Source organism: Telopea speciosissima, chromosome 1 (genome assembly GCF_018873765.1).
Source record: "Telopea speciosissima isolate NSW1024214 ecotype Mountain lineage chromosome 1, Tspe_v1, whole genome shotgun sequence".
Taxonomy (NCBI): domain Eukaryota; kingdom Viridiplantae; phylum Streptophyta; class Magnoliopsida; order Proteales; family Proteaceae; genus Telopea; species Telopea speciosissima.
In genome coordinates, this window is record NC_057916.1 from 85,739,089 (window position 1) to 85,754,353 (window position 15,265).

Genomic DNA, 15,265 nt, shown 5'->3' on the forward strand with positions numbered 1-15,265 from the left:
CCCCTTGCCAACAGGGGGTAAGGTGTTGGATAACCGATAGTTGTGTCCGACGTACGGGAACACCATACTCGAACTCGGGAAATGCTATGTGAGGGCTCCGGTACCGAGTGAGAGCTAGGGTTATATCGGGGGTTCATTGTCCAGGACGTGCACGTGGCTAGCAAGATTCAAACCGCAACTCGGGTTACATCATTGGGCTCCGCTGTATTCGGGACCAGGGATGTTACCTAGGGGATGTTGCAGTAGCACTTCACCCAGACTTAGGCATTTGTTTGTTAGGTGGATAATAATAAAAATGGACTCATACATCATGTGTTTGCATTCATGGATTTTATGCACGTGCTTGTATGTTCTAACCGCTCATTAGGCTTAGTGAAGCTCACCCCACATGGTTCCCCTTTTTAAATGGTGATGCAGGTGTACCAAAGATGGAGAGCTCAGAACCCCCTACCCTTATCTTGATGGTGGTGATGTCTGGAGTGCTCCTGTGGATGATTGGTTGAGGGCGGGGCCCTATTCTTTTGATACATCAGGGTTTATACTTATTCTTTTGTCATTGATGTATATATACATTTTTTTGAGGGATTACTATATATGTCTTGACTTACACTTGGGTAATAAGATTGGGATAAGCAACACACAATTATTTATAAATTTATAACAGTAGATTCCCTTTATTTGATCTTACATTTATTATGACTTCCGCTGCTCTGATTGTAATTGTACTTGATTATGGACTGTAAATGTTAGACATTTCATCTGCGATCCTGGTTGGTGTAGGGATGTAGGCGTACATTCGTCACACTTCCCGGTGTTTTGGGGGTGGGGTGTGACAGGGAACCTTCAAGAACTTGAGCCGCAGGTGGTTGAATGCTTCCTTCAATCAGCAACAATGTTCAGCAGCAACTTGGACTCATAGATGGATACTTCAATGCACCAACCAGCAGCTTCAACAGAGACTCAATTGATCTCAGATGGACAGAAAATAAAGCCCAGAATAGGGGTGTCAATTGGAGAAGAGAAGAAGGGGGAAAAGGATAAGGGTGTCATTCTAGGGTATCTCACTCGAGGACTCTCACCTCACACTGTCTCTCACAGCGCCCATGGCTAAACAACTAAGCTTTTTTCATTCATTCAATCGTGGATCTATTAACACAGCCGCTATATTTATAACAGCAGCTGAGTTTCGTCTTTGCGTGGAAAGGAATCAAATACAAAGTAGAATCTAATTTGCAGCTAAACAACAAAAGGTAAAGTCCTAGAATTAGTAACTACCATTTACATGAAGCAATCTATATAAAATAGAAACTATCTCTAAGCTATGAAATCCCCCACGCAAGGACTATAAACTCCCAAAGACACGTCACCACGCAAGCTGGAAGAATCTTCCACAATCTTCTCCCTACAAGCTGTCCATGGGGCCCACCAAAATCTAGAAACTCTTAAATCCAGCTGTTCCATGGCTGCCACGGGGCGGAATTTGGCTGGAATATGGGTTTGATACGTGGCTTAAATAAATCAACATATGGGCTCACAACACTGTTCATGTGAATAGTACCATTGTTCACATGAACAGTAATATGCAAACAATGTTCCGTGTACTGTAGACTCCTTGATCTGCATCAGTACCCTTGTTCAATAAATATTTTCTCCCAAATAGCCCTTCCAATTTCTGGTTTATTACAGTTTTGCCATTATAATCTTATTTTGAGGTATCTAGTATCCTTGTGGACCCATAGCAACCCCAAAACAGAGATGCATGGAAGAAAGTCAGAAACTGCAAATGCTGGTAGATCAAGAGAATATTATAATACACATTATCCTTTTGCTCTTGGTAGAAGGGCATGAAAAAGGAAAGAAAAGTCAAGAAAATGAGCAATTAAACTTATAAGAGAATAGAAATGCACAAAACAAGAATCAAAAGACAAACTCAGAAGATGACAAAAAGGGACATGAATCTTGGCCTCCAAAAGAGAAAAATACTCAGACCAGATCTAGGTTTTAAGTCACAACATTCGAATACTTTGTGTTGAACCAGTTACAACAACAAACTCTTGTCTCATTATCAAGAAAATATACAACATTATGCACCAATGGGACATATTCACTTAAGAGGTCTTTGTTTTCCTTTCCCTTAACTTTTAAATTCTTTACATAGAGTGCAATATGTATTTTTTGTTATCCAACTGAATCTCTATGTTCTTCATCCATATAATCTAACAGGCATGAGATTACAAGAATTTGTTTCAAAAAGGAGTTAAATTAAAAAGTTGTTTTGGATCTAACTACTACCGAAGTCAATGTCCAACAAAAATTGTATTTCTCGTCTCACACAAACTCTTTTCTACCTCAAATTTATCAAGTATCAGTCAGAATCAGGAGAGAGTCTAGAACCTACCAGGAAAAGAAGAAAGAATTTGTAGTTGCGTGCTCCAACACAATTAACAACCCATATGCAATGATGATCCATCTTAAGAACGCATCGTTGACCTGAAGAAAACAAAATAAGTACAGCAGTTATCCTGAAAGGCCCATAATATTAACCTGAATCAGTAAGGTAACTTTTATGCAGGCAAAGAGTGAAGTAACAAATTTTAGGGAAAAGGTTCTCTAAGCCGCTGGTGTAGGTACGCTATCACATCTGTGTCTATCTCACTCCTCCTCACAAAAATGACCTCACTGCCCCTCCAATGTACGATGCCATTTTATCACACCTCATTGATGCACTCTTCTATACCGCTTGCTCAGAGAACCCTCTCCCTGAATTTTATTTCCAACAGCATTAATGGAAAAAAGGACTTTTTCTGTTAGGATTGCAGATACTAACCATTTTTCACAGCACAAATCTACAGCTAATATACAAATGCCGGATGGGGTTTCACTTTCAAATTCTCTACAACAAAAATTTCAAGTAGCAAGGTCCCTGTCTAATCTGTAGACTCTCACACTAAAGCTAGAAATAAACACAAAATGAAAGAGAAAAAAGAAGAGGGAGGGCGGTTTAAGTGGTTGACCTTTATTTGATTGAGAGCCATGACCTCTTTGCAATGTTCTTTCCTAAAACCAGTGATTTCTAACATGAAAAAATATCCTGGAGTTAAAGTACCTTCGATATATGCAACGGAGAAAGGAAAGGTAAGTGCCATTGAATGCTCAAAGCTTTTAAACTTTCAGATTTTGCACTTAAAAATCCATTTTACCAACTCTTTGATTCCCTGTCATGATGTTGCCATTCAATTCTCTTTTGGGGGTCTAACTTGTACAGTAGGCTTCTATCATCTTCTTGACCCTAATTTTGATATTAACTTCCATCAGGCTGCATTTGTTTCAATTAGAAAATATTTCCCGGAAAATCAATTCAGTTCATATTTCTTTGTCATTTTTTTTTTTTGTTGAATAATGTATACCAGAATACCGTGAGGGTATTCTGGACCTTTTTGGGGTCTTATTTTTATGTTTTTATGTACTGCCGACTCTCTTAGCAGAGTCAGCTAGAGTAGGGACAATTCTGTCCTTTAGGTTGTAATCTTTTTCTTATAAATATAAGAGCTTGCTCAATCGTATTGATCATTCAAGCCATTCATTAAAATTGTTTTTGTTAACATGGCATCAGAGCCAAATTCTCTGATCTAAGCTTTTAAAATCCTTCCCCCCTCCCATCGTTTTTTCTTCCTACCACTTCCTCTTGCTCCCTTCTCCTTCTTTTCTTCTTGGTTCTCATTCTCCACCTTAGGGCAGAATTAATGAGGTGATCATATGATCTAGATGCTGCCCTCAACACCACCTCATCACTTAATGTTCTAAACAGAAATTCAGATCGATAGCTGCTGCCTCTCTCCTCTGCGGTTTTTGGAGTTCTCCATTTTTTTGAAGAACAAGCCTCTCTCTACTTTGAAGGTTGATATTCGTTGTTGGAGATCCATCCTGGCAGTTCTGGAGTCTGGACAGCACTTTTTGAAGCCCCTAACCAATATCGATCTCCACTTTCGGGGTTTTATAAAACCCTGACACTTATCGATTTTTGGGTTAGGGCTGTCTCCTTTTGCTGATTTTTTCAGGGGTGTTTTATTCATTCAAGAGGATCACTCAACCTTGATATCAGCAAATTTTTCTGAGGTTTTTTTGAAAAAATTCAGGTCTTCTCAATTTGGATCGATTTCTACACATTGATTTTTTTTTTCTGGTTCTTCTTTGGCCGATTGCTTCAACCTTCTTGCTGGTTCTGTTGATTGATTGTTTGCAAGCATGCAAGGCTCCGGTATTACTACCGCCACTTCTGAAAGTGATGGACAGACACTAACAGATTTTTTACCTCTCGCTGCTCCTATCAAACTTGATGGCACCAATTACTTAATGTTGTCCAGGTCCACTTATTTGACCATTGCTGGTCGAGGACTTACTGGACATCTTATTGGGACTACCACAATGCCAGCTGAACCTGGTTCTCTCCAGGATAGATGGGAGTCTAATGATGCTATGGTGATGTCCTACTTGCTACACTCTATGCAACCTGACCTCTCCAGTAACTACCTATTATTAGATACTGCCCATCACATATGGAGTGCTGCCAAGGAGAATTATGGGTAGGTAGGGAATGATGCTCAGGTGTATGAGATTCGCAAGAAGGTTCATGACACCACACAACATGATTTATCAGTTTCTAAGTACTACGCTGCCCTCAAGAGTTTATGGCAGCAATTGGATCATTACTCAGATTTTCAGCCTTCTACTGCAGCTGATACTGCTGCCTATCGCAAACACGTTGACAAAATCCGTGTTTATGACTTCTTGACAGGTCTGAATATTGAGTATGACCCTATTCGAGTGCAAGTTCTTAGCTGGTCTCCTTCCCCTACACTGGAGCAGTCCTATGCTTTGGTCCATACTGAGGAAGCTCATAGGGCTGCTATGCTCCATACTTCTACTGTAGATCGGTCTGCTCTACAAGCTGGTTCCAGCCTAGCTACTATTACTAATGGCTCTCCTACAGCTCCTACGACTACTTCTTCCACCAAGGAACCTGTTAAGTATGAACATTGCAACAAACCATATCACATTAAGGCTACTTGCTGGAAACTACATAGGAAACCTGCTCATTTTGAAGCCAAACGTGGTCGTGGTAAAACTAAAAACTAGGCTAATCACATTGAAAGTGTAGCTACAGCCCCCACTGCTGAACATGGTCTCTCCCAGGAAGAACTATAGGCTTTTAGGCGTATGGTACAGACTTCCGCTACCTCTACTACATCTCTTCCTGCCAATTCTTCTACTCCATCAGATTCCCACTTTGCCCGTTCAAGTATTTCATTTGTTGGTCATTGTGCATCGGTTGTCTCCACTCCATGGATCATAGATTTCGGTGCCACTGATCACATGACGGGTTCCTCCAGTCTCTTCCATAAATATTCTCCCACTTCTAGCAAGGATAAAGTCCGAGTGGCTGATGGCTCCCTCTCATCCGTTTCAGGAAAGGGTTCCATTAGTTGCTCTTCCTCCATTATTTTGGCTTCTGAATTACATATTCCCAATTTTACTACTAATCTTCTTTCCATTAGTAGTATTACTAAAGATTTGAATTGCAGAGTAACTTCTTTTCCCACTCATTATGTTTTTCAGGAACTGGAAACGAGGCGAACGATTGGATGTGGTAAAGTGCACGGTGAATTGTACCTGCTTGATGATGGTCAATTGGTCATCTTCCTCCTCTAGCATTACCTTCTCAATTGTGTTAGCCTTCCTCCTCCTCCTCTGAATTGCACCAATGACATTTTAGATTAGGACACCCCCCCCCCCCTTAGGAACTTTATCCCATTTATTTCCAGCATTGGTTAAAACCTGTAATAAGGAAGAATTTTTTTGTAAGGGTTGTGTCTTGGCCAAACAGACACGTGCAAATTATCCTATTTCTAATAAAAGATGGTCTTCCCTTTTTCATTTGGTTCATACTGATGTGTGGGGTCCTAGTCGAAAAGTTTCTATTTCTGGTCATCGTTGGTTTGTCACATTTATAGACTGTTACTCTAGAACTACTTGGGTCTACCTGATGCACACAAAAAATAAGGTTTTTTCTTGTTTTCAGCATTTTCATAAGATGGTTCAGACTCAGTTTAATGCTACTCTCAAAATTTTGACAAGTGACAATGGGACAGAATATATGGAAGGCTAGTTCCAAAAATACCTTGCTGCCCATGTGATTTTACATCACCAGTTGTGTTGATACTCCAGCCCAAAATGGTGTGGCTGAGAGAAAAAAATCGCCATCTCTTGGAGGTGGCTCGTACCCTTATGTTTGCCTGGAATGTTCCCTCTTCTTATTGGGGGGGATGTTGTCCTCACTGCAGCCTATTTGATTAATAGGCTGCCTACTTGGGTCCTTAAGTCCAAATCCCCGGCTGAGCTGTTACATGGCTCCTCTTCTTTTGTCGTTCTACCTAAGGTGTTTGGTTGTGTTTGCTATGCTAGGGACACTAGATCCCCTTGTAAGCTTAAACCCCGTGGCCTCCGCTGCATTTTCTTAGGTTACTCTGCCATCTAAAAGGGGTACAAGTGTTACTATCCTCATGGTATAAAATCTCGCGAAATATCGGCGATATATCGCCATATTTCGTGAATCTCGATATGTCCGAGATACGAAACACTTCCGAAACATAAAAATACAATATCTCGTCGATATATCGTGGATCTCACGATATATCGCGAGATATTGTAAAAGTGACAAATAGTGTCACACTAAGAGCCTAATAATTCCATATTTCGCAGCTCTTGGTCGATATTTCGACCGAGAGCTGCTGAAATTCAAATTTTCTCTCTTCTTCCTCCCTTCCAAGCCTCATCCAAGCATTGTTGAAGCTCCTTGTCGCCGGGAAGACGTCGGAGGGTCATCTAAGCTCATCATCCAAGCCTATTTTCATTATTTAAGGTAAATTCTATTTCTCTAAAACTATTTTTTTTTTAAAATTTTGTACAAATGTTGTTGGATGTTGATGATATTAATATATGTTAGACACCGGAGGCCGATCTACCGCCTCACGGTGTCAAAATTTTTTTCCCATATGTATTTTTTTTATTTTTTTTCTGGTTTTAAAAATTCATTTTCCTACAACTAAAATAGGAAATAATTAGGGGTAATATGACTTAGATGGTAATGAATTAAATATATGTTAGAAACCAATAGCCGATCTACGGCTTCACAGTGTCGGATTTATTTTTCTGCTCTTAAATAATTCTTTTAATTTTCGAAAATTAAGAAAAATATATAAAAAATTAAAAAAACAGAAATAAATAAGGAAAAATATGAGCTTTAAGTTTAAAAAATAATGAAAAAATATGAAAGTTATTTCTATATGTTTTGAGATGCATTACATGTATATTATGTTTACTAATTTTTTGTTTTGTTGTGTTAGGTCAATACTTATATTAACATTATATATAAAAAATTGGTTTTAATTATGTGAAAAATATAAGGGTTAGGGGAAAAATATTAAATAACTATACAAGTGTATTAGTAATCTAAAAGTGTCAATTGAAGTGCATCTACATTAAGTTTTTTAATTATTTGTGTTACTTACATTGCAGTAAACAAGTATCATTATGGCGGATCGTGATAGACAACGTGCGAAGGGCAAGCAAAAGGTGGGGGAAAGTAATCAACAAAGGGGGCGGAGGGAACAAAGAGAACATAGGGAACAAGAGAGACCAGCCAGCCAGCCAGCATAGGGGTGACATTGCATGGTTACATGGTACTCCCATTGATGGGGATAAGAGAAAATCTATATGTAACTATTGTCACATGCAATTTATGGGAGGTGGGTCCAGTGAGACTTAAACAACATATGGAGGATCTAAAGATGTTGTAGGTTGTCATATGGTCCCTCCAAGTAGCCAGGAGATTGGTGATAGTTTGAGGGGAAGAAAGAAGAGGAAGGCCGACAAGCAAAGGATAAGAAAACAACTTGAGGATACGTGAGGAGTTCGATGGGAGGAGGAAGACGATACAATGATGATGATGATGATGATGACATTGCAGACTGATGACATACAAACAAGCAGAGGAGGCTAGGGATTTTAGGCGGACTGTTTCAAGAAGTAGAGTAAGTTTTCAAGATGATCAGCAGAGACAAAGAGTAGGGGGTAGTGGAGGAGCTGGCAGTTCTGGAGGTCCTAGAACTTTGAATCCTTTTAAAAGATCACAAAGTGTGAAGACAACTCCAACACCTCTACCAGTACCAGTACCACCATCAACATTTGATCCTAAATTGCATAAGAAGAAAGGAAGCAGTCAACCCAGAATCAAAGGAGCATGGAAGGGGATGAAGGGATTGGTTAAAGAATCAATAGCTAAGTGGATGCTATACCATACCATCCCAAAGAACACCGCACAAGGCCCCCATTATGATACCATGATAGATACCATTGCAGAGGCTGGCCCAGGATTCAAGGGCCCCACACTATATAGGTAATGAATGTTTATCTACCTCAACAAAAGAGTGAGATTGATGAGTACATTAGTGAGATGAGGAATATGTGGGAGACATATGGGGTGACTATAATGGCGAGATGGATGGACTGGGCCTAAAGAAAGTCCATCATCAATTTCATGGTTTATTGTGATGGGAGGACGGTGTTCCTCAATCGTGGATGCATCCAAAGAGATAAAGGATGCAAAATATATTTGATTGTTAAAGGAAGTAGTGGAAAAGATGTGGGTATTGAGAATGTTGTCAGTTGTAACGACAATGGAAGTAACTTCAGTCGGCGGTGAGAAGATGATGAACAATAGTAAGTACCGGCTCTTTTGGACTCCTTGTGCAGCCCATTGCATTGACTTAATACTAAAAGATATGGGAAAGTTAAAGTTGGTGAAGACTGTGGTTGAAAGTGCAAGACAAGTCACCAACTTTGTATACAACCACTCCTATGCACTCAATCTATTGAGGGAAAAATGTGGGGGTGACTTGGTTAGGCCTGGCATCACAAGATTTGCCACCAACTACATTGCTCTCAAAAGCATTGAGACAAAGAAGGCCGGGCTGAGAAGCATGTTTGCTTCTGAGGAGTGGTTTGAATGGAAGGGTTCCAAGACTACAAATGGGAGGGAAGCACAAACAACGATGTCATCTGAGGACTTCTAGGCCAAACTAAGCAAAGTGGTGAAAGTTTTAGAGCCGAGTTAAAGTTCTACATGTTCGACTCCGCTCTGAAGGGCCCAACCATGCCAGCCTATATCTTGCAATAGACTTGATGAAAGATAGTGTCTATAGTGTGGCTCCTCGCAGTAGCAAACACTTCTTAGATATCATAAATACTCGTTGGGAGAATCAACTTATGCATCCACTGCATAAGGCTGGTGAGTAAGTTTGTTTTATGTTTACTAATTCATAGTATTATTATTTACTAATTACCTATGCATTTGACAATACCTCTATTCTATATGTCATATGTCAGATACTACTTGAACCCTAAGTATCAATATAACAATAGGCTTGGGTTGGAAACTCAACTTATTGATCTTTGTGAAACAAGTAGTGAAGAAGTTGGAGCTAGATGGTGCACTACAAGCAATTTGCAACAATGAAGTGAGTTCATTTGGAAACTCAACTTATTCATGCTTTCAAATAAGTAGTGAAGAAGTACTTACTAATTTTCCACATGGGTGTAGATCAAGGTATTTAGGGATGCATTGGGAAGTTTTGGAACCGAGGCTGGACAGGCGAGCACGTGGTGATCTTGGTAATTCTTTTAAGTTTTAAATTACATATGTATTGAAATTTGAAAGTTGAAAGTTGAAACAGCATTTGACACATGTCTTTTTTGTTGTAAACTTGTAATGCAGCTGAATGGCGGGTGTTGTATGGGGAATCGGCTGAAAACTTAAGAAGAATAGCAATTAAAGTCCTTGCCCAAACATGTTCTGCATCTGGTTGTGAGAGGAACTTGAGTACCTTTGCACTCATCCACTCCAAGAGGCGCAACAGATTGGGGTCCCAACGTTTATCTGATATGGTGTATGTGCACTACAACTTGAGGCTGAAACTGCAACACATACGCATGGGACATGTGGGACAGAGGGGCACCATTGATCTAACTGACATCTTTCAAGTTGACTCAGACGATGAGGACCCTATTGTGGATTGGGTGAGGATAGAGGTGAGCCAGTGTTGGATGAGGAGGGAGGTAGGCCCGACCCCATGATAGCTTCCGAGATTGGTGCGATGTGGACGAGTATACGGCCGACGAGGGTCGAGATACATGCAAGGAAGCCTCACCCATACCATTCCAGCCCACTGGTGGCAATGTTGCTGATGATGAAGATTGGTCTAAGTCCTCAAATGATGATGATGATGATGGTGATGATGGTGATGCTGGTGGTGGTGATGGTGATGCTGGTGGTGGTAATGCTGGTGGTGGTGATGCTGGTGAAGAATTTGACGGCATGCGAGAGCGTTATGTGGTAGGCCAGGAGGCCCAGGATACGGCACCTGTAGAGCCACTCCGATTCACTGGAGAGACACAGTTTGATCATGCCACACAAGATACGGACCACGGAGCACGTGCCCCCGCACCCCACCCTCGAGAGGCCCCCTACATACATACAACAGGAAGCGTAGGGGTCAACAAACACAGTTGCAACCTGATCACATGGACATTGATAACCTATCTAGCTCTGTTGGTGGTTTGAGTATGGGTGATAGGGAGGGAGGACCGACTGGACATTGGCGTGCCCCATCTTTTGATGCACATGCCACTCCATTGGTATCGGATTATGGTGCATCACAACCTTACGGTGGATATGGATATGGATCATCATCATATGGGCAGTTTAGTGGGGTAGGGGACTATGACTACCAATCCCAGTCCCAGGGACATACTGGATCATCTTTTGTAGATAACATCTTTGCATACCCCATGACCTAGCTACCAACCTCACCGACCATACATGCGCCAATGCCATCGCCTCTGCGGGCGCCAACATCATATCACATGGATCATCTTCTTCACGGATAGATCGATTGGTAACCCTAGTTTATATCCTAGGATAGGTTACCTACAGTATGTTGATGATTCCATTTACGTGACACTTGTGGATACCTACACTCGTTTCTTCTCCGATTCTATACCGTGGTCCACATATGTCCTTCAAACAGAGAGCAATGGACGTCGACTCCACGAGGCATGAGTGGGATTGATCCAGGGAGGCACAAGAACTACTATTAGCGAGTTTAGCACTTGTAATTTGTAACTTAAGTTGTGATTTCATTAATCTATGTGTATTTAACTATTTATACATTAGGGTCGGCGACCGTATGTCAATCATTTTTACAATTTTATGGTTTAAATGTGTTTATTAAGCTTAAATAAGGCTGTCCATGAAGTTTCAGGCCTAGATATGGCCAAATACCCCCCGAGATGGACCCCCGAAATATTGCAGAAAAAATGCAATATTTCGGGCATATTTCGCGATAGCTCGGATATTTCGGATATCTCGGTAGGCCCGAGATACCGATATATCGCGAGATATAGTACTATGACTATCCTCCTACACGCCATACTATGGTAAGTATGGATGTTGTTTTTCATGAGTCTTTAATATTATTCGTCCCCACCTCTTCCGGGGGAGAGTTTTAGTAAAGATGTGCTGACCATAGACCCCCCTCTTTAGTATGTGCTTGATGAGTCTGTTCCTGCCCCTCCTGCTCCTGTTCCTCTCTCTACTTCGGGGGGAGATGTTCCTATACAGGGGGAGATTACAAATAATGATAATAATGAAATGTAATGAAATTCCTGCTCAAGGGGAGTTAACTCCAATCAAAAAAACCATTGGTGAATTTCAACGGAGGATTGATGATTCAAATTTGAAGGTCTATACGAAGAGCCAAACCAGACATAAGCAGCTTCAATCCATTACAACACCAAGACCCATCCAATTGCCAAACCCGGATCCAAAACCTACTTCCCTAACTGGTAAGACTTCTTCTCTTGAGCTACCTATTATTGTTCGCAAAGGTGTTAGGGCTTGTACTCAACACCCTATATCCCATATTGTTTCCTATGACTCCCTTTCTCCATCGTTTCGTGCATTTGTTTCTTCACTTTCTTCTGTTTGTATTCCTCAAAATTGGCAAGAAGCTCTATCAGATGGAAAGTAGAAGGCAGCAATGATGGAAGAAATTGAAGCCTTAAAGAAAAATAACACATAAGAGCTTGTGGTTCTGCCACCAGGGAAAAGACCTGTTGGATGTAAGTGGGTGTTTGTAGTGAAACAGAAGACGGATGGCATTGTGGACAGATATAAGGCCCAACTAGTGGCAAAATGGTCCACCTAGACATTTGGCATTGATTATCAGGAGACTTTTGCCCTTGTTGCAAAGTTAAATACTGTCCGAGTTTTATTCGTCTTGTGTACTTAATCTTGGATGGGATTTACAACAGTTGGATGTGAAGAATACTTTTCTCAATGGAGAACTTAATGAGGAGGTGTATATAGATATTCCACCAGGGTTCTCTTGTGATAAAACCCAAGGCAAAGTGTGTAGATTAAAGCGTACACTTTATGGGCTGAAGCAGTCACCTCAAGCATGGTTTAGCAAATTTCACAAGGCTATGGTTTCTGTAGGCTACAAACAAAGTAATGCTGATCACACTCTTTTTATTAAAAGAGTTGGTGAAAAAATCACTGTTCTTATAGTCTACGAAGATGATATTGTGATAACTGGCAATGATGGTGATGAAATCAGCTGTCTGAAGAAGTTTCTTGGACAGGAGTTTGAGATTAAGGATCTAGGAAAATTAAGATACTTTCTTGGGATTGAAGTTGCTAGGTCTTCTAAAGGAATCTTTCTCTCTCAAAGGAAGTATATCCTAGATTTGTTGACAGAAACTGATTTGTTAAGATATCACCTTTCAAATACTCCTATGGATGTTAATGTTCGTCTCAAAAAAAGGAGGGTGAACATGTTGATAAAGGCAGGTACCAAAGATTGGTAGGGAAGTTGATTTATCTCTCACACCCCCGTCCAGACATTGCTATAGCAGTGAGTACTGTGAGTCAGTTTATGCATGATCCCTACTCTTCCCATATAGAGGTTGTTCTTCGTATTCTTCACTACTTGAAGTCAGCTCCAGAGAAAGGCTCCTATCTCCTCATAATCATCTACGGATAAAAGCCTATACTGATGCTAATTGGGCTGGTTCTCCTGACCGCAAGTCTATCTCTGGGTACTGTACTTTTGAAGGTGGCAATCTTGTCACTTGGCGTAGTAAAAAGCATAATGTAGTAGCTAGTTCTAGAGCTGAAGCGGAGTTTCGTGCTATGGCACAAGGTATTTGTGAACTACTATGGCTGAAGGGTTTATTACAAGATCTTGGTGTTCCCATTTGTCTCCTTATGATGTTGTACTGTGACAACAAGGCTGCAATCAACATTGCACATAATCCAGTACAGCATGATCGTACCAAGCATGTTAAGGTGGATAGGCATTTCATCAAGGAAAAATTGGAAGGACTGATTTGTGTTCCCTTTGTGAAGTCTGCTGATCAGCTTGCTGATATTTTCACCAAGGGGCTGCCTGAGAAGTTGTTTCATCCTGCTTTAGTCAAGTTGGGCATGTTTGACATTTATGCCCTAACTTGAGGGGGAGTGTTGAATAAAGTATACCAGAATACTGAACTTTTTGGGGTCTTATTTTTATGTTTTTATGTACTGCCGACTCTCTTAGTAGAGTAGGCTAGAGTAGGAACAATTCTGTCCTTTAGGTTGTAATCTTTTTCTTATAAATATAAGAGCTTGCTTGATCGTATTGATCATTCAAGCCATTCATTAAAATTGTTTTTGTTAACAGTTTTGTTTTGTTTTTGTTTATTTTTTTTACTGAACATAACAAAGAAGCATATTTGGAAATGTTTATTGAGAAAAAGATTCTAGAAACAGCCTCTCTGTGAAAGCAAGGGTAAGTCTGTGTACATTATGACCTCCCCAGACCCCGCAGTGGTGGGAACCTCGTGCACTAGGTACGCCATTTTTTATTGATGAAAAGATTACAACTGTATGATGGGAATCATTCCTATTTATTTCTTATTTCTTTTGTCATTTTTTTTTCTTTTAACATCCACAAAATTAAATTGGAAATTGCTTTCCAAATTTTTCTGTTGTGTTTCAGGACGATAATTTATTTTTTTCATTCCTAAACTTAACAGACAAAACCTTAGGAGCAACCATTTTGCAACATCAAACTTTAAAGATGCTACAGACAATCAGACCTGCTTTCCATCTCCAAGATGATCCAAGCTTCGACTGTGCAAAGACTTTTAACAATCTATTAACAGATAATTTTCCAGTCATTCCAATTAGAACTTGGAAAAGATTGAGGTAGTATTCTTTCAAACATCCATTTTTAACCACAAATAGCAACTGTCAGGAGACAAAAACATCAGCACAACATTTAACCAATTAATCGAACCACAAACAAAGTAGACCTATCTTACAAACAGAACAATGATGACAGCGTGGAGGTTTGTTATTTTGGCAGCGACTGCAGTATCCTACAGTTTGTCTTCCCTCCATCCCTTCTGAAGAAGACCATGCAGAATTTCTGGTTTCAGGGGCAGCAAACTCTGGCAATGGCATAGCACCCGCCATATCCAGATTCTCTTCCTCTGGTTCAGGTCTCCAATTTTCAGGAACAGAACCAGGATCCCGTAAAACTACCATAAGATAGCTCCAAGTTAATAAGATAAGCTGCCAAAAGAAGGAAAAATGAAAAGAGGAACAAAAGCATTCTTAATATTGTTTATTTCCCAATCAGAAATAGGCCAGATTACATATCACGATAATAAAATTCAAATGTAAGAAGTGGAAAGCAAAACTGAAGCATAATTCTACCACTGATCCTACTTGAGCAGGCAGAAAGGAAGGTATGCAAAGGAAGATACTTTAGAACACATGATGAAATCCGCAACTACAATAAAAAGAATTAGATAGGTATCTTCAATTCCTCATATATGCTAATGAAGGTTGAATTTCAAATAACCAAGACTTCGAAATTATTTATATAATACTGAGAAATTTGTAAAAATTAACAAATACTGTGTCTTCTGAAATTTAACAATGTTCAAAAATTGACCGGTTAGAAGGCTTATCTGGCATAGCCATTCATCAAGATCTCTGAGGACTAAAGACTAGCCTAAGTGGTCATCATATTTCAATCCGTGAACCTTTTCCGTCCACCTTTCTTGAAACCCATCAGCTGACTCTTATTAAGGATCAATC

General features: G+C 40.1%; 1 protein-coding gene across 1 annotated transcript in view; it reads right to left on the minus strand.

Moving 5' to 3' along the window:
• Window positions 1–15,265, minus strand: part of LOC122672616 (probable protein S-acyltransferase 12) — a 49,184-nt gene that overhangs the window by 30,502 nt on the left and 3,417 nt on the right. The window contains exons 2-3 of the mRNA XM_043870080.1: window positions 14,482–14,734; window positions 2,399–2,490 (exon numbers count right to left, since the gene is read on the minus strand). Coding sequence (XP_043726015.1) covers window positions 2,399–2,490; window positions 14,482–14,734 — 345 coding nt within the window. The remainder of the gene's footprint in view (window positions 1–2,398; window positions 2,491–14,481; window positions 14,735–15,265) is intronic.